This window comes from Crinia signifera, chromosome 3 (genome assembly GCF_055691185.1).
Source record: "Crinia signifera chromosome 3, ASM5569118v1, whole genome shotgun sequence".
Classification (NCBI taxonomy): domain Eukaryota; kingdom Metazoa; phylum Chordata; class Amphibia; order Anura; family Myobatrachidae; genus Crinia; species Crinia signifera.
In genome coordinates, this window is record NC_139219.1 from 174,599,630 (window position 1) to 174,623,295 (window position 23,666).

Here is a 23,666-nt window from a genome sequence, read left to right on the forward strand (position 1 = left end):
TCTACAAATGTTGAGCAAGTGAAAGCATATTTAGCTCTATAAGTGCATGCCACCTTCCCATAGGGTAAAATATTATTGTAGCCAGTGTGGAAGTCGAGTTGCATATACACCAAAATAGAGTAGTATGGCCGCCATTTTGGTTCACAGAGTTCCATAAATAGAGTATAGGAACCAGGTGGAATAATTATACGATCCATGTGCGCAGCAATATTAATACACATAAACCCATATCCCACACACACACAAATAATAAAATATACTGTAGACATATAGGGGGAAATTTACTAAAGGAAATTTGTAAAAAATAGGTGTATTTGTATCCAGAAATACACTTATTTTTGACATTTACTATTCCGAAAATACGGCAATTCGTATTCGTATTGATAGCACATGAATACGACTATGAATTGCCGTATTTTCGCGATAGTAAATGTCAAAAATAAGTTTATTTCTGGATACAAATACACCTATTTTTTTTTTACAAATTTCCTTTAGTAAATTTCCCCCATAGTTTCAATTCGCTACACATAATATAAATGGTAAAACACAATCTTTTCTAAACATATTTTGCATCTGTGTGTTTCGTCTCTCATTAACAGTACTCCGGTTCTTGTCTAAAGTGCGCAACATGCATCAGCTAAAACTTATGGACCAAATACATATCTAAAGTTTTACATTGCCATGAGGTCAGTATAGTTAAAGGATCTGGATAAAACAATTCGCACAGGATGAGCCATAGACCCAGGGCCAGATTATAATGGGGGCACAAGGGGTCAGTACCCCTGGGCCCCCCTCTAGCTAAGGGCCCCCTGTGGTTGGCATGTATTTTTCAAAAAAAAAATCTTTTTTTTAGCTTAAGGTTTTGTGCATGGTAGTGGGGTAGTGCTGCAGCTTCACCTATCTGCCAATGTGACAAGATTAATGGTGCTGAGCATCGGGAGCCAAGGCACACAAGTGTGCAGTGCATTACTGGGAGTTGACAAGTCCCATGACACTTTGCACCAGAGGGGAGAGGCTTAGATGTTTGCGTTGAGCTCTGATTGGTGGAGCTCATTACATGCTTCTCAGGTCCATGGAGAACAGCAGCAGCAGCCTAGTCATGGGAGGGTTTTTAATAAGAGGCAGCACTGGGACTGTGAGGTCTCCTACAGAGTAATGTGCAGAGGGACAAACACAGGCTTTTCATGTGGTATGTATTTATGTGTGTGTATGTATGTGTATATATATATATATATATCCCCTGCAGTTACCTATTGACCAAGTTTATACTGCCTATACTCTGTGTTTTGACAGTGTATTATTATGCAGTTTGCGGCCAGTAATGACAAGTGCAAGGGGGCCCCCCCTGTCTAAAGTGCCCCGGACCTCCCAAAGTCTTAATCTGGCACTGCCTAGACCATGATGAAGCGTGTGGACAAAGAGACAGCTGTGCTTTCTACAGTACCATTGAAGGAGAAGCTAAATCTGACCTTTTGGCCAATGGAGAACTTTACTGTCCCCTTTTGTCTGGACACTATATAATGAGGAACCCAGCATTCGGTCACTCTCTTCTATCTTAAATTTTATGGACTGTACTCTGGATTGTATACAGGATACTCGGACCGAGTAGCGCAGCGTGTTGGGAGACGGTAACTGTTCTTTTCCTTTGTATTTGTATTTGTGTGTGAGCCAACTGTATTTATATCTGTTTTTTTAATTAGATATTGTTTGTATTGTATAGTGATCTGTATATCCTGTTATTTGCTTTCATATTCCTGTAACCCCCTGTTGTCTGCTAGGGATTCAAATATATGATTAAGGACTTTGTACCCTTATTCCGGAATTTAGACCAAGTCTCGAATATTATTCGCAATAAGTGGAAAGGTTTAAAGGAAATTATACCTGGTGTTTTTACTTATAATTACGTACTAAGTACTGCAAAAGGATACCGCCTTCAGTGTATTGGTTTAGCGTGTGTGATACATGGATAAGGTTCGCTACATGGCGTTATGCTTTCGTTCGCCCATAGTTAGGAATAAAAGGTTGTAAGTTTACGGACACAGTACGTAAACTGCGCACTTCACTTATTATCCATCGGTTTGATATTAATTAGGTATTGACAATGGCATACATGGTTTACAATTTAAGCACTGTACTGTACTTTACATAATGAAATGTAAGTATCTGCCTCCACCCATTCTAGTAGAAATTTAAGAACCATAGCAAGTATTTAAATGGTTAAAAAAGGCTATTATGCAGTAAATCCAACATGAAAGCCTGAGGGAAAGTTTACTTTCAACTGACAGATAGCACATTTTTTACATCTGACTGCATTTAACTATAGCACACAGAATCCAATCAGTAGTAGGAACTGCTCATGCAACATTTTACGATGCAGCTTATTATACACTACAGGAGAATTACTTTTCTCATGCTGTGATTTGAAACAAGCTCATTAGATACTGCTACAAAAGAAAGCAGCAACCCATAAAAGCATCTTTATCAATAGCACTGTCCATTTTCCTTTATTTTAAGAGAATATCAGCCAAATTGTGGAGTTTTTTTGCATTTCTTAATATCTGGAACATCAGTGATGCGTTGGATATTTTAGTAATTGTCTTCAACACATATGTACAGTATGTAGCTAATATACAAACATCTAAATAATACAAATGATAGGGAAATGAATATTGTGTTTCAATGTCAATGTATTTTGAAAAATGTGTATTGTACACATTGTTTGGAGTTGTACCACTGATATTAGTGCAATTCCTTCAGAATTAAGGACATTTTTACTTCAGTTCTGTAGAAGGGCAATGTGGATATACTATGCTCAACCCTTTGAGTGCCAGGTGAATTTGTCAAAATAGGTGTTAAAATTGCCAAGAAAACATTTTTTTCATCATGGTGACCTGTCTTGTTGACCTTATATAGGAAATATAATCTTTTTTAAACACTTTTTTTTATTTGAGTACACAGTTTACTGTATAATAAATGTGAGCAAGGCTGGAATTTTTAGTAGATATTTTGAACATCTTTTACAGAGATGTTGGCACCCAAAGTATTAAGCTTTGAGGTCCCTAATCCTAGAAGTGCTCTAAAGCAACTTTTTAAACCACTAAACAAAAAAATTATTTCTCTAAAACTGCTCTGAATTTTTTTTAAATGATTGTATTAGGATATGATTTTTTTATTAAAGTATATGCAACATAAAAATGTTTTAAATAAACAATTTATTTCTAAATTATTTTAGAAATAAATGTATTTGTAAACATTGCTACAAAACATTGACATTGACCATCAATGATTGGAATTTTGCAACCATTGTGACTTCCATTTCGAAGCACCTGATCTTCTATGCAGCCTTCACAAAGAAGGTGAGGGCTACTTTTTTACATTTATGTCATATATTTACATTGGCTGGATGCTGATGAGCTTAAAACCAGCAGAAAGCAACAAGCATTGTGTGGGGAGGGAGCCAGGAAGCAGATGGACTGGAGTGAGCTTTTGATGGGTTGCATCAGATGCTACCATGTTAGTGATAGCACATCCTGATGTGGTTGTATGTGATGCATTCAATGAGTGAATTAATTAACAAATAAATTGAGTTATTAAGTGTGTTATTAAAGTAAGGTTATTTTAGTAAGAATCATCACTCATCTTGCTGGTGCATTTGAACACTAAAAATCATATTTTCACTACTTGTTTTATGGAAATAGCTTAGAATAGTGGATCATAAAGGAAGACCTTTTCTAGCAAGGAGGGTTGGATGAAAAGTGTGAAGTTGCCCAGGACAAGTAGGCATCTAATAAAGATAATTTACTGGTGCTGAGCAGTGTGAGCTGTCAGCTGTTTTTTAAATATAGGGGGAGGAAGAGAGTGCAGTGAGGTGATTAATTAAGTGGGGGTTCTGTGAGATGATTAGTGAAATAGGAGTGTAATTGATGTGATTATTGAAGGGGTACTTCATGGGAGAGGTAGACATTTGGAACTTGTTGGATAACAGTTAAAGCATCCGGGGCCCAAAAATGTAGGCCTTCCACTGATCTATCTGTGGGGTCTGATTCAGAGAGGTACTCAAATAATTTGAAGCTTCAAATCTGTATAAAACAAATGTCTGACTTTATTTTATGATTCTGATAATGTGTGAATGTCGCATTTATTTTTAAAAACAACTTTTTATTAAGTCAAAGCATCAAATCATAATACAGTATGATACATTTCTGTATATTGGGTTAGTCAGCAAGTAAAAAGATCAATATATTTTGAGGTTACATATTATAGATAAAATTCAGAGAAAAAAGGGTATATAATATAGAATTCCTAGCATAAAGAACGATGAATTATTCCAGGACCAGTGGGGGGTCATGGAGCAGAGTCCGTTCTTCCTACCACTGGGTGTTCTGAAAACAATGGTGAATGTTGCATCCTAATAAATAGTGAACTTTTTAAAATCAAATTGTATAAGGGTGTCCAACTATTTCTAAAAATAATACATGGGCCTTATTTATTATGGATAACAGACCTTCATTTGAAATTTTCTCCAAAATGTAATGGGGACAAATCTATGTCCCCAATCCAAGCACCACTAAAAGAGGACCCTTTAAGGGCAGTAGCTTTGTTTGTACCTCCAGTGCAGAATAATTATATAATCCAAATGTGTGTGTGCATCCTACTTCCTACGCCGTTATGAGGTGCATACCCCATCAGTCAGGGACTCCTCATGATGGGGTATACACCTCGTAATGGTGTAGGATAGTAAATAAAAGTTTTCTGCATTTACTGGAGAGTCACAGTCTTTTGGAGTTCCACTGATCCCCCAATCTATATATATATATATATATATATATATATATATATATATATCCATGCAGGTAGGACAGCACTCTCCTTGCACACGATCAACTGCCAGGGTGCCACATAACCAGAAAGTCCCAAATGTTTAGGCACTTCCACAGAATAGCCAGAAAAGAATGGGTGCACTCACCGGTCTTTTTCCAATTGCAGGTGATTTTATTACATACCACAGACGATTATTTCAGGTGACAGTGGGCATGGTCAAGTGCACTGGTGGAGGCAGGAGAAAGGGGGTCTTGACAAAGGTCTATGCTTAGACCGAAACGTTGACCATGCCCACTGTCACCTGAATTAATTGGCTGTGGTATGTAATAAAATTACTTCAATTGGAAAAAGACCGGTGAGGGCACCCATTCTTTTCCAGATATATATATATATATATATATATATATATATATATATATATATATATAGTGGAACAAAGAACAGGCGGCACTCGGAGGTCTTTTCAAATAGGTGTATTTAAATCGAATGGCTCAACGTTTCGGAGCTGCGCTCCTTTTTCAAAAGCGTGTGGTGAGACAGTGAGGTAAGCAAACATCTTAGGGTGCCCTCCATCCTGTCCTCCGTCTCAGTCCCCGCCCGCCGCCGGCGCCATTGTCCGAAGACCGGATGTCGGAGCAGCGTCGCTCCCGGAAATGACGTGGGGAACTGGTTTGAGTCCTGCGTGAGGCGCAAGCACTCGGTCACCATGGAGACCATTCCTCCATTACTCACAGACGCGCGTCACGGCTGGGTTGGGGACCTGGAGGCGGGGATACAGAATTGCATGGGCATTAGTACAGTGCACAAGAAGATTATACGTGACTAAATCATAAAATACATATCAATTACAGTTACAGTGATAAAAACATTACTTATGTGGTCCTGAAAAAAACGTGTTGTGAAAAACCTGAAAACATAAAATCGTTAGTGATATTAACAAAAACTAGTGTGTGACGGCAGCAGGAATGTCTGAATGTGGCGTGTTGATGCTGAAATATCATCCAGGGTATAAAAGTGGTAAAATACTGAAGTGAGCTGTATTCAAATAACAGCTGTATTAAAAACAGGATTGAAGAATAACATGCGTGATCCTATTTATGGGTCATGGCTGGCAATAACACTCTCTAGCCTTTGTGTTTATTAACGCTGAGCTAGAATGAACACTCACTTGAGGTTACTTGTGTTTACACTATTAAGGAGTGCGTTAAGTTGAGTCTAGTTCCTGCTACTACTTGAGGAATGTCGTATGTACGGCTATGTGTATGAACATTATATTAAGGGATGTTTTAGCGAATCCCTACTAGTCCCCCTTATTTGTAGGGGATTTGCAACGGATGGTGAAGGTCTTTGTGAGCCCCAAGTTTTTGGGCCATGCAGATGTCCGGGGTCCAGGATCAATCTTGTCCTTGGATTGTGTGTGTAACCCGTGGAAGTGTCATATTAATAAAGTTCCCAATGGTAACCTCTCATTGAGGCCTTTAGGTTTGGTCGCATTCAACTTGTATATCCACTTGGTTTCCAGTCGGACAAGTTTTCCACCTCTGTCTCCTCCTCTTATGGACTCCGGAATGTGGTCAATGGCCATGTGTTTCAGGTCACTAAGCTTGTGTTTGGCCAGTGCAAAGTGTCTGGCCACCGGTTGCTCATTGTCCTTACCGTCCAACGCTGCTTTTATTGTGGACCGATGCATGGCCATTCTCTCTCTTATCGTTCTGACTGTTTTCCCACGTATATTTTTGAACATGGGCATTGAATAACGTAGACAATGTGTGTCGTCCTACATGTAAGTACATGCTTGATGCGGTGGGCTGTCTTGGTCACTGGGTGTATAAATGTTGGCCCGGTTATCATATTTTCGCACGTGGTGCATTTGGGGCACTTGTAACACCCTGGGGCTTTTGTTAAAAAGTGGCTCTTTGGTTTGGCATCTGAAAAACCAGTGATGTCGCTATGGACTATCACATCTCTGATACTCCTTCCCTTGGTGTAGCACATCATGGGTCTTTTCTTATTGAGTCCATGTAGACTCTTGTCCGTTTTTATAATGGGCCCCAGTGCCCTGGATGCCCTCGGTAGTACTGTGCTGCTGACATTGAGTTTGGTGATTAGGGATATTATATCTTCAGTTTTTTTTACTTTTGATCTTGTCTGTTAATAATGTTTCTCTTTGTATGCCAAGTACTTCTGTCTTTTGTTGTTTCAACAGTGTTTCATTATAGCCCCTTTGTGTGAATTTGACTATGAAGTCATCGAGGATCTCTGGTAGGCACTCAGGTCGACCCCCAGGTCGACCTATAATTAGTGCTCGAAACTCCCTATATGAACCCATCTCGAGGTTCTTGGACAGTGTTGTGCAACCCCTCATTTCCAGTCAAAAGAACTACATCAACGACACCACCATGTTCTTAAATACCCTATCCAAATTTTGGGAGATTCCAGAGAACACCCTGCTGGTGACCATGGATGTCACCAGCCTCTACAAGTGTATCCCCCAGGATGAAGGACTCAACTCCATGAGAGATTTTCTCATTGAGAATGGCATGACTAGTGTCGACCTCTCACTGTACATGCAACTGATGAAGCTGACACTAACAAAAAACTACTTTCTCTTCAACGGTAAATTTTACCGACAATTATCGGGGTGTGCAATGGGGAGCTGTGTCTCCTCTTCGTTCGCCAACATTTATATGTTCGGCGCAGAGAAAACCCTATTCTATAACAACACATTGGCTTCTGGAAAGATCTTACTTCTAACCAGGTATATAGATGACCGGTTCATGTTATGGATGGGAAGTGAGCAGGAACTTCTATGCCTGATAGATGATATCAATGGAATGCCATCCCCGATTAAATTAACCATGCACTATTCCAGGGAGACTCTCAGCTATCTAGATGTACGGGTCAACATCGAGGAAAATACTCTAAAGACGACGCTGTTCGTCAAACCAACAGATAAGAACACAATTCTAAAGGCAAATAGCTTTCATCCTATTGCACTTAAAAAAGCCTTACCGAAATCCCAAATGCTGAGGGCAGCAAGGATAGTAAGCAAACCTGAGTGCCTACCAGAGATCCTCAATGACTTCATAGTCAAATTCACACAAAGGGGCTATAATGAAACACTGTTGAAACAACAAAAGACAGAAGTACTTGGCATACAAAGAGAAACATTATTAACAGACAAGATCAAAAGTAAAAAAACTGAAGATATAATCCCCCTAATCACCAAACTCAATGTCAGCAGCACAGTACTACCGAGGGCATCCAGGGCACTGTGGCCCATTATAAAAACGGACAAGAGTCTACATGGACGCAATAAGAAAAGACCCATGATGTGCTACACCAAGGGAAGGAGTATCAGAGATGTGATAGTCCATAGCGACATCACTGGTTTCTCAGATGCCAAACCAAAGAGCCACTTCTTAACAAAAGCCCCAGGGTGTTACAAGTGCCCCAAATGCACCACGTGCGAAAATATGATAACCGGGCCAGCATTTATACACCCAGTGACCAAGACAGCCCACCGCATCAAGCATGTACTTACATGTAGGACGCCACACATTGTCTACGTTATTCAATGCCCATGTTCAAAAATATACGTGGGCAAAACGGTCAGAACGATAAGAGAGAGAATGGCCATGCATCGGTCCGCAATAAAAGCAGCGTTGGACGGTAAGAACAATGAGCAACCGGTGGCCAGACACTTTGCTCTGGCCAAACACAAGCTTAGTGACCTGAAACACATGGCCATTGACCACATTCCGGAGTCCATAAGAGGAGGAGACAGAGGTGGAAAACTTGTCCGACTGGAAACCAAGTGGATATACAAGTTGAATGCGACCAAACCTAAAGGCCTCAATGAGAGGTTACCATTGGGAACTTTATTAATATGACACTTCCACGGGTTACACACACAATCCAAGGACAAGATTGATCCTGGACCCCAGACATCTGCATGGCCCAAAAACTTGGGGCTCACGAAGACCTTCACCATCCGTTGCAAATCCCCTACAAATAAGGGGGACTAGTAGGGAGTCGCTCAAACATCCCTTAATATAGTGTTCATACACATAGCCGTACATACGACATTCCTCAAGTAGTAGCAGGAACTAGACTCAACTTAACGCACTCCTTAATAGTGTAAACACAAGTAACCTCAAGTGAGTGTTCATTCTAGCTCAGCGTTAATAAACACAAAGGCTAGAGAGTGTTATTGCCAGCCGTGACCCATAAATAGGATCACGCATGTTATTCTTCAATCCTGTTTTTAATACAGCTGTTATTTAAATACAGCTCACTTCAGTATTTTACCACTTTTATACCCTGGATGATATTCCAGCATTAACACGCCACATTCAGACATTCCTCCTGCCGTCACACACTAGTTTTTGTAACTATCACTAACGATTTTATGTTTTCAGGTTTTTCACAACACGTTTTTTTCAGGACTACATAAGGAATGTTTTTATCACTGTAACTGTAATTGATATGTATTTTATGATTTAGTCACGTATAATCTTCTTGTGCACTGTACTAATGCCCATGCAATTCTGTATCCCCGCCTCCAGGTCCCCAACCCAGCCGTGACGCGCGTCTGTGAGTAATGGAGGAATGGTCTCTATGGTGACCGAGTGCTTGCGCCTCACGCAGGACTCAGACCAGTTCCCCACGTCATTTCCGGGAGCGACGCTGCTCCGACATCCGGTCTTCGGACAACGGCGCCGGCGCGTGGCGGGGACCGAGACGGAGGACAGGATGGAGGGCACCCTACTTAAGGTAGGATGTTTGCTTACCTTACTGTCTCACCACACGCTTTTGAAAAAGGAGCGCAGCTCCGAAACGTTAAACCATTCAATTTCAATACACCTATTTGTAAAGACCTCAGAGTGCCGCCTGTTCTTTGTTCCACTACCAATATTAAGAGAAGGCACCGGGGCAGCTGCAATCAGGACCGGAGAGTGCCAGGCCGCAACCCCACTAACTATATATATATATATATATATATATATATATACCTGTGATACATATTGTGTATTTTACATATGGGATAACAAATGTATATTAAAAGGACATTGATAGTTTCAGTGGAGTTTGAGATTTTTTTTAAAAACCACAAGATTAAGGTTATTGTGGGGGTAGAAAAGCGCACTCGTGCAATTGATATGCTACCTAATCTCTAAGTGGTGTGGGAGCCATGTGAATGGTTAATCCCAGTATGTGTGCGGCTATGCACTTAATGTGATAAGTGATGCCGTGTGGTTGTTCTGTTGCTGGACCCACTAGATAACCAGTGCGGTCTGATGGAGTGAAATGCCAATGTCAGCACACACACTAGGGGCCAGATTCTCTAAGCTTCAAAAGTGATAAAATGAAGAGTGATAACCAGCCAGCCAATCAGCTCCTGTCTGACATTTTTCAAACACAGTCTGTGACATTGCAGGAAGGATCTGATTGGCTGGCTGTTTATCACTCTCAATTTTATCACTTTTGAAGCTTAGAGAATCTGGCCCTATGTCTGGACACAATAGGTGTGGCTAACTGGTAATTTATTGTTGCACTTACAATAATAATGATTTAATGAAGATTAAAGTCATGTAAGACTGAGTTGGCTTATACATAAATATATTATATTATAAATTTACACAAGCAAATTGTAGACTGAATTGCAGACTTATAGAAAAATGACTGACACAGCTAAACTCTTACAAACTGACACTCATTGACTTGCAATGACAATGAGGGCACCTTTATGGAATATAATATCACAAGAGCTGATTTTCTGATGGGCCATGGCTATCAGAATTGGCATGATATTAGAAATAAATTGTAATGCCTCAGATTATGGGCAAATCCATGGACCCCATATAGTTCAAGGAACAAGATCATTAGCAAAAATGTATCAACATGATTGCTTTAGCTAAACATGCAATCAGGCTGAATTACTAACAATACAAAAAAAAACTGTTTCAATTGCATTTGCTTTCAGCAAAATTACTTTAAATAGAGGTGCTATAAAACATCTATTAGATTTACGCATACAGTGCTATAAATGTAATTCACTTCATAGAGCAAATTATGAAAGCGCTATTACAGTTTTGGCTAATTTCCTATCATTTGGCTGTTCTTTTTGACAGCTATATTATTTGTCGATGGCACATGTTTCAATTATTCAAAATATTACAATCAAGGACATCATGACATTGATAATAAGCTCCATGGAAACATTAGTGGTAAATCTCACATTTATTTATAATTTAACTTGACATTGATTTTCTCATCATTAAATGATTTGTTACTACATGCAAAATAACTAGATGTAAGTACAGTGTTACTTTTAAATCAATGAAAATGCTAAAAAATCTATGTCTTAAAAAAAATGGAATCACATTGATATAATTTAAGTTATAGATTCATTGTGGACTTCTGCTGTTGTAATGCAGTATATAAATTTTCAAAAAGAGAATAAGTAAATTGTATTTAATTTGCAATTGCCATTCTATTGCAAAGTATTTCTAAAATGTATGCAATTGCATTTAGTAATTTTTTTTAAATAATCACAATTAGTCAAACTGGTGCTGTTTATGTTCTCATTGTCTGTCATATTTCCCTTCTGGGTACTTTATAACCAATGGTGCATTCTGATTATATCACCTGGTGCCAATACTAAATACTAAAGATACAGCCTTGCTGATATAAGCCCACTCTGGACAACTTTGTGTGCCAGAGTGTCAAGTCCAACACTGTATCTTACCTTTTATCTTTGTTTGAATTCTTTACAGACAACTGTTTATTTCCCACAGTAAAATTATGATCCTCTCTACCTTTCTTTAATCCATACAAACTATTTTAACATACAGTATGTCCATATATTTTATTCATAATACCACATAAGTGACAGTAGATAATTTGTACAATGTTTTGTACCACTGAAATCATAGCCTGGTTTCTCTGTTCATTAAAAATATTTTTTATTTTAATGGCTGTCCCCAGAAACTTGTGCAAGATTGAGGAACCCAATTTATATCCAGGTTCTGGAAAATTCTGTGTAAAAATATGGAATCAAATTATCCGCAAAATACTTATTTAGTCTAATGGATAGCCAAAGAATGTGAACAAATATCAGTATGTTCCTGAAGTTCAATATGATTGGATTCATCTATTACCTTTGCGTACAACAATTACTAATACAATTATTTTACTAAATATGTTATTTATAATCTATGGCATTTTAAGCGCCGTACATAGCAAACAAAAACTAATTACAAGGTTACGTACAGGGTGTGTTGATAAAATACAGCATAAATAGTGTATAGCTGGTAGAACCAAAATCAGCATCAGTTCTGAAGTAGGTGTCGAAATTGTCGAGGAGACTGAGTAGAGGAAGGGAAGAACAGGGCAGGAGCACTGGTGAGGTAAAGAGGTAGGGTTAATACGTGAGGAAGGAGGGCCCTACTCATAAGAGTTAACAGACTAAAAGGAGGTGGGTGGACGAACGGAAAACAATAGGATAAGTAGGAACAGATAGAGGGGTAGGGTAGGCAGGATAGGAGGAGCAAAAGAGTTTAGGAGGAGGAGGGATAGGCCAGTCGGAAGAAGTGGGTTTTGAGGGAGCGCTTGAAGGAGGTAAGAGAATCAGAAAGCCTGATGGGTGGCGGGAGGTTGTTCCAGTGCAGGGGGCAGCGCAAGAGAAGTCTTGGACAGGGAAGTGGGAGGAGTTGATTAGGTGAGAGCTCAGTTGGCAGTCGGCGGCAGAGTGAAGTGGACGGGAGGGAGTGTGGATAGAGATCAGTGATCAGAGGTAAGGAGTGGTAGAGGAGAGAGCCTTGTAGGTGGTGGTGAGGAGTTTAAAGAGAACCTGGAAAGGAATGGGGAGCCAGTGAAGAGATAGACAGAGGGGGGAGGCGGAGGTGGAGTGGTGGGAGAGGAAGATGAGCCTAGCAGCAGCGTTAAGAATGGATTGGAGAGGGGTGAAGCGGGCGAGAGGTAGCCCAGAGAGAAGGATGTTGCAGTAGTCAAGGCGGGAGATGACAAGAGAGTGAATGAGAATTTTGGTCACATCAGTGGGGAGGAATGGTCTGATGCGCGAGATGTTGCGGAGGTGAAAGCGGAAAGACTGTGAGAGAGCACGAATGTGGGGGGTGAAAGAGAGGGAGGAGTCAATGATGACACAGAGGCAGCGCGTTTGGTCAGTGGAGGATCTTGGTTTCACCAATGCTGTTGGAGATAGTTGGCGAAGAGGGGATGTTCGTGGGATGGAAGATTAGAAGTTCAGTTTTAGCCATGTTTAGTTTCAGGAAGCATTGGGTAATCCAGGCTGATATGGCAGTGAGGCATTTGGAGACCTTGGACAGGAGTGATGGGGATAGGTCGGGGGAGGAGAGATAGATTAGGGTATCATCAGCATAAAGGTGGTAATGGAAGCCATAGGAGCTGATGAGGTTGCACAGAGAGGTGGTGTAGATGGAGAAGAGGAGAGGGCCAAGGACTGACCTTGGGGAACACAGACTGGCTGTGGGGTAGTAGGAGAGGAGGAGCTCGGAGTGGAAACAGAAAAGGAGCGATCGGAGAGGTATGAGGTGAACCAGGAGAAGACAGTGCCAGTGACGCCAAAGGAGCGGAGGGGGACAGATCAAGCTGGATGAGGATAGAGAAGAGGCCTTTTGAAAAGGGAATGAGATTTTAGGAGGTATTCAATACAGGGTCATGACTGTCAGGCTGGCCCGACAGCCGTGATCCTGTCCTGTTTTCTACAATGAATCAGAAGGTGGGATTCAATGTCCTGCCTGCTGGATGCCCAAAAGGGGGCGTAGCCATGAGATGCGACTGGTATTGTCAAGCTGCGGCTGGGAGCTCGTCAATTCCTGGACGTTCTTGGCAGAATGTGCCCGTATGCTTGTGAAATCGGCCATGTTCTGCCGAGATCCCTGTTCAATGCTGTTGGGGAAGACCGCATTGACTAGGGCCTCACAGCTACTTTCCCTATTGGGAATAGTGGCAGGAGATTGAGTTCCCCTCTTAGGAATGGCGGGATCCCATCAGGCCAGCATACATCAGAGAGTGCTGATACAAACTAACACTTGTTTATTTTTCCCAGGAGGTTGAGCCAAGATGTATGCTGGCCTGATGGGATCCCGCCATGCCAAGGTGTATGATGCTGTTTGAAAGGCACACCATTTATGGTAGTCGATTAATCTTTTCGATTATGCTTCAGCAACACACGGGCCAGACATTGACTTTGGAAGTCATTTTGAATAGATCATAACAAGAACTGAATTCAGATTGGGAGAAACAATGTTTGATTTGCACTCACTCCCCAAGTTCATCAAAAACTTTTCCATAGCTGGGAAGAATAGATCCAATGGAAAGGAGGATGGCAATTTCCCTAAAATGTGACATCAAAATAATTTTTTGTTCTAATTATTGTTTATGTTGTGATTACATTAGTATGTCTATTGTGTAAATCTTGTAAGGCTATATAATGCAAAGAAGATTTGCCACTCACGGGTCAATATTATAATAACTCCCAATAATACATAGAAGCCAAGGGTGGACTGTAACCGTGTTGACTTTTAGCCTAGGGAAAACTGTTTGTCTTCTATGTATATGTGTGTTATATAGCTCTATATCTGTGTTATAAGAATGTCGCTGTATCTCTGTAGGGACCATTGTTCCTACATAGACTAGTAACTATAGTGTGTTAATTAGAATTAAGACTACCACATTTGATGTAAACACATACAGGTTTACTAAGCTCAAGTACTATAGAATCTTGTAAAAATCCAAATATACCAAAGCATTTGACAAGATTCACCACAATTCTAAATAGGATATTTGACCTAAATTAGAATTCTATACAACAATGGATTTGTCAATAAGCATTCACTAATCAAGGTCTCCAAATTAATGTATATGTGGATATGATCCCTTGACCACCTCCCAGGATTCTAGTTTAAATACAGGGTCACTACAGACTGATTTGAGCTTCCATTGGACCTAAGATTGAGGAGAGGGTGCTTGTAACTGACCACAGATCCAGGATTACACAGTGAGAGGAGGCTCCCTGGAAATACACCATATGTTTGGACTCTGGCTATCTCTTGCAACTGCCTTTGAGGAACGTGGTATAAGTATAATTTCTTGTTTGTTAATGATTTTGTAAATAAATACTTGTTAAACTGTTTTGAGGTGTCCCTGATTCTCACTATACTTTTGATACAATAGTTCCACTGGGAACAGGGATACAGCACCTGTGACCACCTCTTGTTTTTGTATTTTACAGGATATTACAATATACAAAAGAATAGAGAGGAACTAAGCACCTAACAGTGTACCAGACATCCCAAAAATATGCTTGAAATATTGCAGCCTCCAGTTCAATTTTTCTAAGTGATGGTGCAGAGCCCCCAGAGTCCCAAACATGTAATTGTGGAGCTCTCAGAAGTGCACTGGTAACGTAATACATGAATCGTATATGAAACTGGTAAGTGACTACCACTACAAATTATTATATTAATACATCATATTACTATTAATATATGTACATTTTAATCCTGATGATTTTTGTGCTAAAATAAAATAATTAGATGTTATTACAATATGTGGGTCACTTTTTTCACTAAAATTAAATTACCTTACTGCGGAGGTTCCATAGTGTATTTGTTAACAGTTTCTTATATAGTGCAACACATTCTGGTGAAAGTTACAACTGGAAATAACCATGATAAAATAAAACTGGGTAGTTAGACAGTCATAGAGGTAAAGAGTGCCGTAAGCTCACAAGCTTACTTTCTATAGAAAGTAGCCATTGATACACAAGGATATCTATTGTATAATTGTCCACCATAAATCAAAGGTTTTTGGTGGGATAAATGATATGGTCACCCAGTAATGTTGTCATGGAGTCAGGAGGATTAGAAAGTTTATAGAATATGTGAGGATATGATTGGACACAATAGTACAGTAGGAGCCACTCTCCCCCTTGCTGCCAAAATGCCAGATTTCAGTAGCAGGCTGGTGCTGGTGGAGGGCAGGCCCAGAAGATGTGGACCCATGAGCATCTCACAAGCTTGTGCATCCATTGGGCCAGGAGCTAAACTCTATACTGTTTAGTTTATTTTATGGAAAAAAAATAATTTTATTCTATTGGGGAATAAATTAGGGCACCTAGGATATGAGCTGATTCTCAAAAAGCAGCTGCTGGGGTATAGGGGTAGTCAATCCCTATAAGAAAGTAACAAAAAAAACACACAAAAGAAGCAGCGCTGGTACTACAATGAATTAACAACAAAAATGTTACTGATTTTATATTGTTATTATATGCCACTTGGTTGTTAAACATACAGTATGGTACAATAAATTAAAAAACAATAACCAGATAAAAATGATAAATAAACCTCACTAGCAGGATTCGCTAGTAGGGCTGTAAGTGTCAATCTCTCTATAAAATGCAGTCAGATGTATGCAGTAAGTGCACTTTACCAAGATCCTCTCTATTTTTACGGTGTCCCAATGTGATGCCGCTGGAGAAATCTGTAGGAAGGCGAATGGAAACAACCCAACAGATGGTGCTTGGAGTTCTCTCGGGTGATGCTATACCCCAAATGGCTGCTGGAGGATAGAGTAGGTTGGCACATCGATATTTGGAATGCAGTTGTCCTCTTTCAAGGTGACTGGATGTGGATGGAGTCACCACAGGGTATCCCAGAGGTGGGTTTCGATTGGGGGGCCACAATGGGTCCTGATGATGGTTACTCAAAGTAAGTTAATGCTTTAGAGGCTGATTCATTGGGGAGATATGTCATTAGGGATGCCATGGCTGGAGTAGTTAGTTATGCATTTTGTAATGTTTATGCTCCTAATAAATACTCCAAATTTTTTTAAAAACCATAATTTCAAAACAAGTTGCTTTTATGGGAACTCCTGTAGTGATTGAGAGGACGATGACTTTAATCTAGTTGCCTGTAATGTACTTGACCGCAATACCACACAACAGTCTCCAACTAAATTACCTAAACTGGGTAAATCTGGTTTACTAAAAGCTCTTAATGTTCATGATTATTCTTACTGGTTGGCAGCTCCTGACAAGCTCCCTAGGATAGATTATGTGATGGTATATTATTGTTTATTTGCTAAAATTATTGATGCTACTAAGGAAACTATTTGTCTATCAGACCATGCCCTTTGTTGGGGTAAATTGTCCATCCACATGGATGACTTTTTCACCACATCTGGCTTATTTCCTTAAATTTCATGCCATGCTGGATTCCGCGTGGATGGACTATAAGCACAATAATGTGGAATGTGAGTACATGGAGTCCATGCTTTTCTGGCAAGCTGCTAAGCCAGTGGTAAGGGCGGTAGTCTTTTCAGACTGTAAAACAGTAGATAGACAGATGAAATCTGATTATCTTTAGGCTTAGAAGATTTTCATTTCAAAAGACTTTGGCAAAATCTTTGATAGATATATCTTTCACCAAAGTAGTGCGTACACACTGAGCTATTTTCCCAAAGAGCAAAAGATTTTCAGGAGTCGAAAGACTTAGCTGAAAATCTTTCATTAAAAGGCGATTTACATAATGGGCTGGGTTTGAATTCGAAAGGCGGGAGCAGAAGCCATTATACTTAGTGCATCTCTGTTCTTGCGGCCTGATTCAGAACTAATGTAAATCCCACCCTATGCTGCTAGCTAGGGCTTTCTTGATCTTTGCCAGGGGTTACATGCTCTTTGCAAGGGGTTTCATGCTCTTTGCCAGGGGAAGTTACTCTGTGCACTGCACTCCGTGGTAAAGGAGACAGCCAGGGAATAGCAGTGGAAAACCCAGATGTCTCAGAACAAGTCTATCTGTCCGTGGCGCGGCTATTTGAAATGATGTGCCGGCTCGTGACTCACAAGCTAATCGAAGCTCGCGGCGTGGCATAGCCTGATTGGTTGCCTGGCCACTAGTCCGATTGGCTTAGGAGTTGCGAACCGGCGCGTCATTTGAAATAGCCGTGCCACAGATGGATGGACCTGCTCTGAGACAGCCGGGTATATATTACTGACTAATAAATTGAGTAAATAATCATTGGTGGGTAGTGGTGCCAGTGATATATACATTGCTGGCACGTGCCAGCAATCTATATATTACTGGCTTATAATACGCATTGGTGCCCAATGGAGAGGCGGCGGTGACTGATGGGGACCAACGGAGAGGCAGCAGGGTCTGATAGGGAGGCAGCAGGGACCGCCAGGGAGCTCTGTCGGAACTGGCGTTCGAGCATCTTGTGTGCGCGCATCCCCTTCCGGCGGCTGGTGGCAGATGGTGGAGGCTAGCAATTCAATTGCCAGCCCCAGTCTGACTGAGGTGGGCTCCATCTTTACCTCTCACCCCCTTTAAAATTAAGAGAGGGACCCATCAGTGGTGCCCTTTGTCACCTCTGATATTTTCCTTGGCGTTGGAACCTCTTGCAGTTGCCCTTCGGTAACTCCCTTTATTTACTAGTATTTAAGTGGGGAGGTGAACATTGTAAACTAGCCCTTTTCGCAGACGATACAGGTTGTTGTTCATATCCCAACTGTCCACATCACTTCCTGCCATTATTTCAGTGATACTGAGATACCTTTGATTCTTTTGCAGGCTCCAAAGTTAACTACTCTAAGTCTGATATATTGTTTGTAGTAGGAGGTGTGCCAGGACTCTGCTCTCATTCAATATTGTCCTAACTCTGCATAGTCTCACCCTGATTGAAATACCTGGGTAGCTACATTGCTGAAGGACTTTAAAACTGTGGCCCTTATTCTAGTTGATTCGGATGGATGCATATTTCGGACAGGAACCGGGTGTTCTTAGCCCTGCATACGGATCACTCACACCGTCCGAATGCGGTAAAATGGGGGTACGTACCATGAGTGGATGTTTCATGTGAACACCTCCTCCATCTGTGGGAACCTCCCCCATCCTCTGATGTTCGCAGACCATCGAATGGACCAAACAGTCAGGCAATCAGGTGCTCCAGACCACTCAGACATTTTTCTGTATGAAATCTGGGATATGGGTGGGCAGCTGACATCCGACTATGTCAGTTGTCCGCCCCCCACATGTGCATCATGGCCACATTACCATATGTAAGCCCAGAATTTTCATGGGAACACCCATGAAACACAGGGCGTATGAATATGGTAATGAGCCCAAACAGCCCTTCACGCCCCGCTCCACCCCCTGCTCGGATGGTTCAATACAATCGGTTTCTGCACGCCCCTCACTCCGTGTTCGGACGTGCGAGGCGTTCGCACATGCACAGATACGCCTCTGCACATGCGCAAGTACCTAAAATCGGATGTCAGACCACACACGGAGCTGTCCAACTCAATCAGAATAAAGGCCTGTATGCATTGAACATTCCCCCGTTTAGATCTTCCATATTGAAATTGATTGACAAATGGATGTCACTACTTCTATAATTGATGGGAAAACTATAATATTCCCTAAGCTTTCATATGTCCTCCAAATGATACTCAAAACTCTGACTAAGGGTAACACTAGTAAGATTGAAAAAGCTTTAAAAAAATTCTGTGGGCAGCCAAGAAGCCTAGAATTGTTTTTGCCAAATTAAACTTATCCCAGAAACATGGGGGAGTAGCACTGCGAGAATACATATCTTATTGGGTGTATTTGTGAATTATAAAATTGAAATTGAATTGAATTGTTATACCCCTTCTCTCCTTGCTCTCTCTTATACTCCCCAAAAAATAGATCTCCCTCATGCTCTTCAAAATATTTTGTTCAGAGATACATTTATTGCATGAATGGGTACCAATAAACTCATTAAGAGAAACCCAGATTCCTCGAGGTTTACTACATCTGGGGGAACCCTAACTTCCTTCCTGATTTGCAAAACGCAACCTTTTGTTTCTGGAGGGACGAAGGGATCAGCTCGATTTGTGATGTTTTTATCCCTGGATGCCACCTGATGTCATTTTCGGAATTGCAGGTAAATTACCATATCCTACATGTACCTGCAAATCAGACATTTTATACAAACTATGCCTAAGCTATCAACTGACCCCATTGATTCCCTATTGACTTTTTACCATACCAGCTCTTTTAGGCTAAGATATTAACTATACTGATGTTAAAAGGCGTGATTTACACAACTTGCATGACAGGCTTTTCAGAAGTGGCAATAGGATATCCTTAAACTTATAGATCTGGAAGATATGCTAAAACATAATCAAATAATGCTCTGAAAAATGCACACACGGTCTCCCTACAGAGACAAATACAGCATCAAGGGTATTGGAATCCGTGCTCTGCCCCTATAGTTCTTTTGCTGGTGTGGTGTATAGGAAATAACTATGTTAACTGGAAAATGTGGTTGGATTTGAATAATTTGTAACTTTACTCATGAACAAAAGTACACAGTGTATACATTCCAAATGCTTTCACAGATAGGTTGATACAATGTCTGTATTCACGTGTATTGCTACAGATCAAAACAAAACAAAACAGTGAAGTGGGGATTAACGATAAAGCATACAGATTTAAACATACAAATGCAGATGTACTGATCTATAATGCTGTGGTGTAGGGGTGCACAGGGGGTGGGCAGGGAGATGGATGGGGGGGGGGCGTCTTGGACCAGGGGTCGGTTGCCTGGCTGGGATGTTGTTGCTCGCTCAGTTGGTTCAGGGCTTAGGGGGTGTTGGTGTTCCCATGGCTGCTTGGGTCAATCGGCTTCCTGGCGTCACGTCTGCGGGAGATGCCAGTGCACTGGGGGGTTGGCGGCAGTTGTTCTGGAGGAACCTTGTGCTTAACCTCTTCAGGGTGACAGGTCAGCGCCGTTCACCGTCCGGGCTGCTGCGCTGTCCGTCACTACTGTTTGGTACAGCGTGGTTCTTCTGGCAGGGAGCCGGGAAGCGGTTGGCGCTGATTAGCCGCCTGCCGCTGCGCTTCTCCTGCCGACAGAGAACCTACTCACCTACTCCCTCTCCGGTGTGCCCGTGTTGTCCCTCTCTGCTTCCGCTGGTGTGATCTTGCCGGGCGGCCTTCTCCGAGTCCTCAACTTTTGTGATGCCGTCAGGTGATGGTCCCGCGTCACTGCCGGTAATTGCTGCCGGCTGTCCCGATCTTCTCTGCTGCTGTTGGTGTCGCACGATCCCTGGTGGGTGGTGGGGTGAGGGTTCTCGGGATTCTTTGGACGGCTGTGGCTTGTGGGTGCATATAGTAGATTCTCTCTCTTTTTCCTCCAACATTTTTCTAGAAGAAGGCCCATCCAAAGGCCAAAACGCATTGGAGGAAAAAGAGAGAGAATCTACTATATGCACCCTCAAGCCACAGCCGTCCAAAGAACCCAGAGAACCCCCACCCCACCACCCGCCAGGGATCGTGCGAAACCAACAGCAGCAGAGAAGATCGGGACAGCTGGCAGCAATTACCGGCAGTGACGCGGGAACCCCCACCCCACCACCTTCCATGGATTGTGCGAAACCAACAGCAGCAGAGAAGATCGGGACAGACATTTATCACTCATAAAACTCCCCTTAGCATGCCTCTTAATTAATTTTAAATGATGGTATTTGGTCCCTAGATAAAAAGGTAATTATCCCTGTACTAACAGTGATCATCTTGGTTGCCCCAAAATGTATTTTGTAGAAAAAAAGTCAGCCCCTTCAGACTCAGAGGTCATAAATATGATCAGCTGTATCATTTACTTTGAGAGGCAGGCAACTCTGCCCAATATAGAGCAGGGAGTGATTAAGTTTCATAAAAAAAATTAGGTTTATATCTAAAATCAGTGGATGACTCTATACATCAACATATTTACAAATTATTTGAGAATACCTCTTGTCAGGTAACCTCAGATCGTTGCTAAGATGAATTTGTTGAAAGCCCCTTGCACTTCAGAAGATTTAATTGATGCTATATTTTCTGTTGATGGTTGTGTCTGGGATTGTGTACACTTATATAAACTTCCCTTTTCTGTCCTGTTTGTTTCTCCTTTTTTCTATGTCTGTATTGTCTAAATTGATACTGTATCTTTCCCCCAATTTTTTTTGCTACATGCTGCATCAATTTGTTCTTCACTCTGTATTATATTTTTCTGAATACAGATTGATATTATTGTATATTTATGCAGAGCTAATTCGCATTTTTTGTTCTCCATCACTGGCTTTGCTTTTTGGTATGCTAAAATCTCAATACATTAAAAAAAAAAAAATGTTGTGGCAACAGTTTGTAGAAGACCCTTTTCTATTCCAGCATGACTGTCCCCTAGTATGCAAAACATGGACTACAAAAACATGTTTCATCAGTTCGGTGTAGAAGAACTTGACAGGCCCACACAGAGCCTTGTCCTCAATCCCACTGAGCCTTTTGGATGAACTGGAATGGAGATTGTGAGCCAGGCTTTCTCATTCAAAAACAGTGCCTGACCTCATAACGCTGTACAGAATGAATAGGCACAAATTCCTACATGATCACTCTAAAATCTTGAGAAAATTCTGCAAAAGGGGGAATGACTCGATATTAAACTATATCATGTATTTGAATGCAATTTCATTAAGGTCCCTGTTGGTGCAATGGTCAGGCATCTGAATACTTTTGTCCATATAGTGTGTATATATGATAGATCGATAGATACGTCGATAGATAGATAGATAGATAGATAGATACTGACCCTCACAATGCAACATATATACCTAGATATACAGATTTTGCATCACTTCTACAATAAAGTGTACAAAAGTGCACAAAAAGACACATTGACACAAATAGAAATACATTATCTGGCACATTTTGGAACTCTAATACTGGTAACAATTTTGAGCAGGGAAATTCCAGATGCGATGTGACAGAATACATGGTAGTATTTAATCTAACATATTTTATGCATGATGCTCAAATTAAAGACTTATTTTAAATACATATATCTGAACATGTTTGTGTGATAACTGCTATAAGAAAACTATTCATTTGGCTTCAGAACAAGAAAGAAATGAAACATCATACCTTGAAAAATGTCATTGTTGCACCATCTTGGACTGCTCCATATTCAATTTTGGTCTGTTTGGCTAAATCATCAGCAGAGTCAATAGGTGATTCCATACGTTCAACTGTTAGAAAGGCAGCTAAGTTGGCGGTGTATGAGGAAATGATGATAAGTGTAAAAAACCACCATATTCCTCCAACTATTCTTGTAGAAAGAGCTTTGGGCATGAGTTCAGAACCTAGCATAAATAAAGTAATACATTGTAAAGTTGCTCCAACATTAAATATCTACTACAAACAAAATACATAAAAAACAGCAATAAAAAAGGTTTTTAACAAACTTTTATTTAAAGGATAGTTAATAATCTGTTCTAAAATAAAAAAAAATATTAAGAAACTCATATTTAATGCACAAAGCATATTGCCTAAAAATGTGTTTTTGTTATTGTTACAACATTTCAAACACTTTACATGAAATCTCAATACAGATCAATCTATCTCTCTATCTATCTATATATTACAATACAATATCACTAGGTACTTGCGCTAGATATGGGGCGGCTGCTATTGATACTAGATCCCCTACTAGAGGGATCCACACAATCCAATACACAATCCAATAATGTTATTAAGCGCTCATGTACAATTCAACAATACAATGTATTCAGTCTTTCCACTTAATGTAGAATTAATCCATGAAAGTTCTTCTAATTCCAAGTGTATGAACTTCTTTTATATATTTTTTAATAAATGTTTTATATTTGAAAGAAGTCTTGGTTGATGATAATTCTACATTGAGTGGAAAGACTGAATACATTGTATTGTTGAATTGTACATGGGCACTTAATAACACTATTGGGTTATATATATATATATATA

General features: G+C 40.6%; 1 protein-coding gene across 1 annotated transcript in view; it reads right to left on the reverse strand.

Annotated features, from left to right (window-relative positions):
- The window catches only part of GRIK2 (glutamate ionotropic receptor kainate type subunit 2), a 571,469-nt gene that overhangs the window by 70,390 nt on the left and 477,413 nt on the right, over positions 1 to 23,666 (reverse strand). The window contains exon 14 of the mRNA XM_083176981.1: positions 22,809 to 23,026. Coding sequence (XP_083033107.1) covers positions 22,809 to 23,026 — 218 coding nt within the window. The remainder of the gene's footprint in view (positions 1 to 22,808; positions 23,027 to 23,666) is intronic.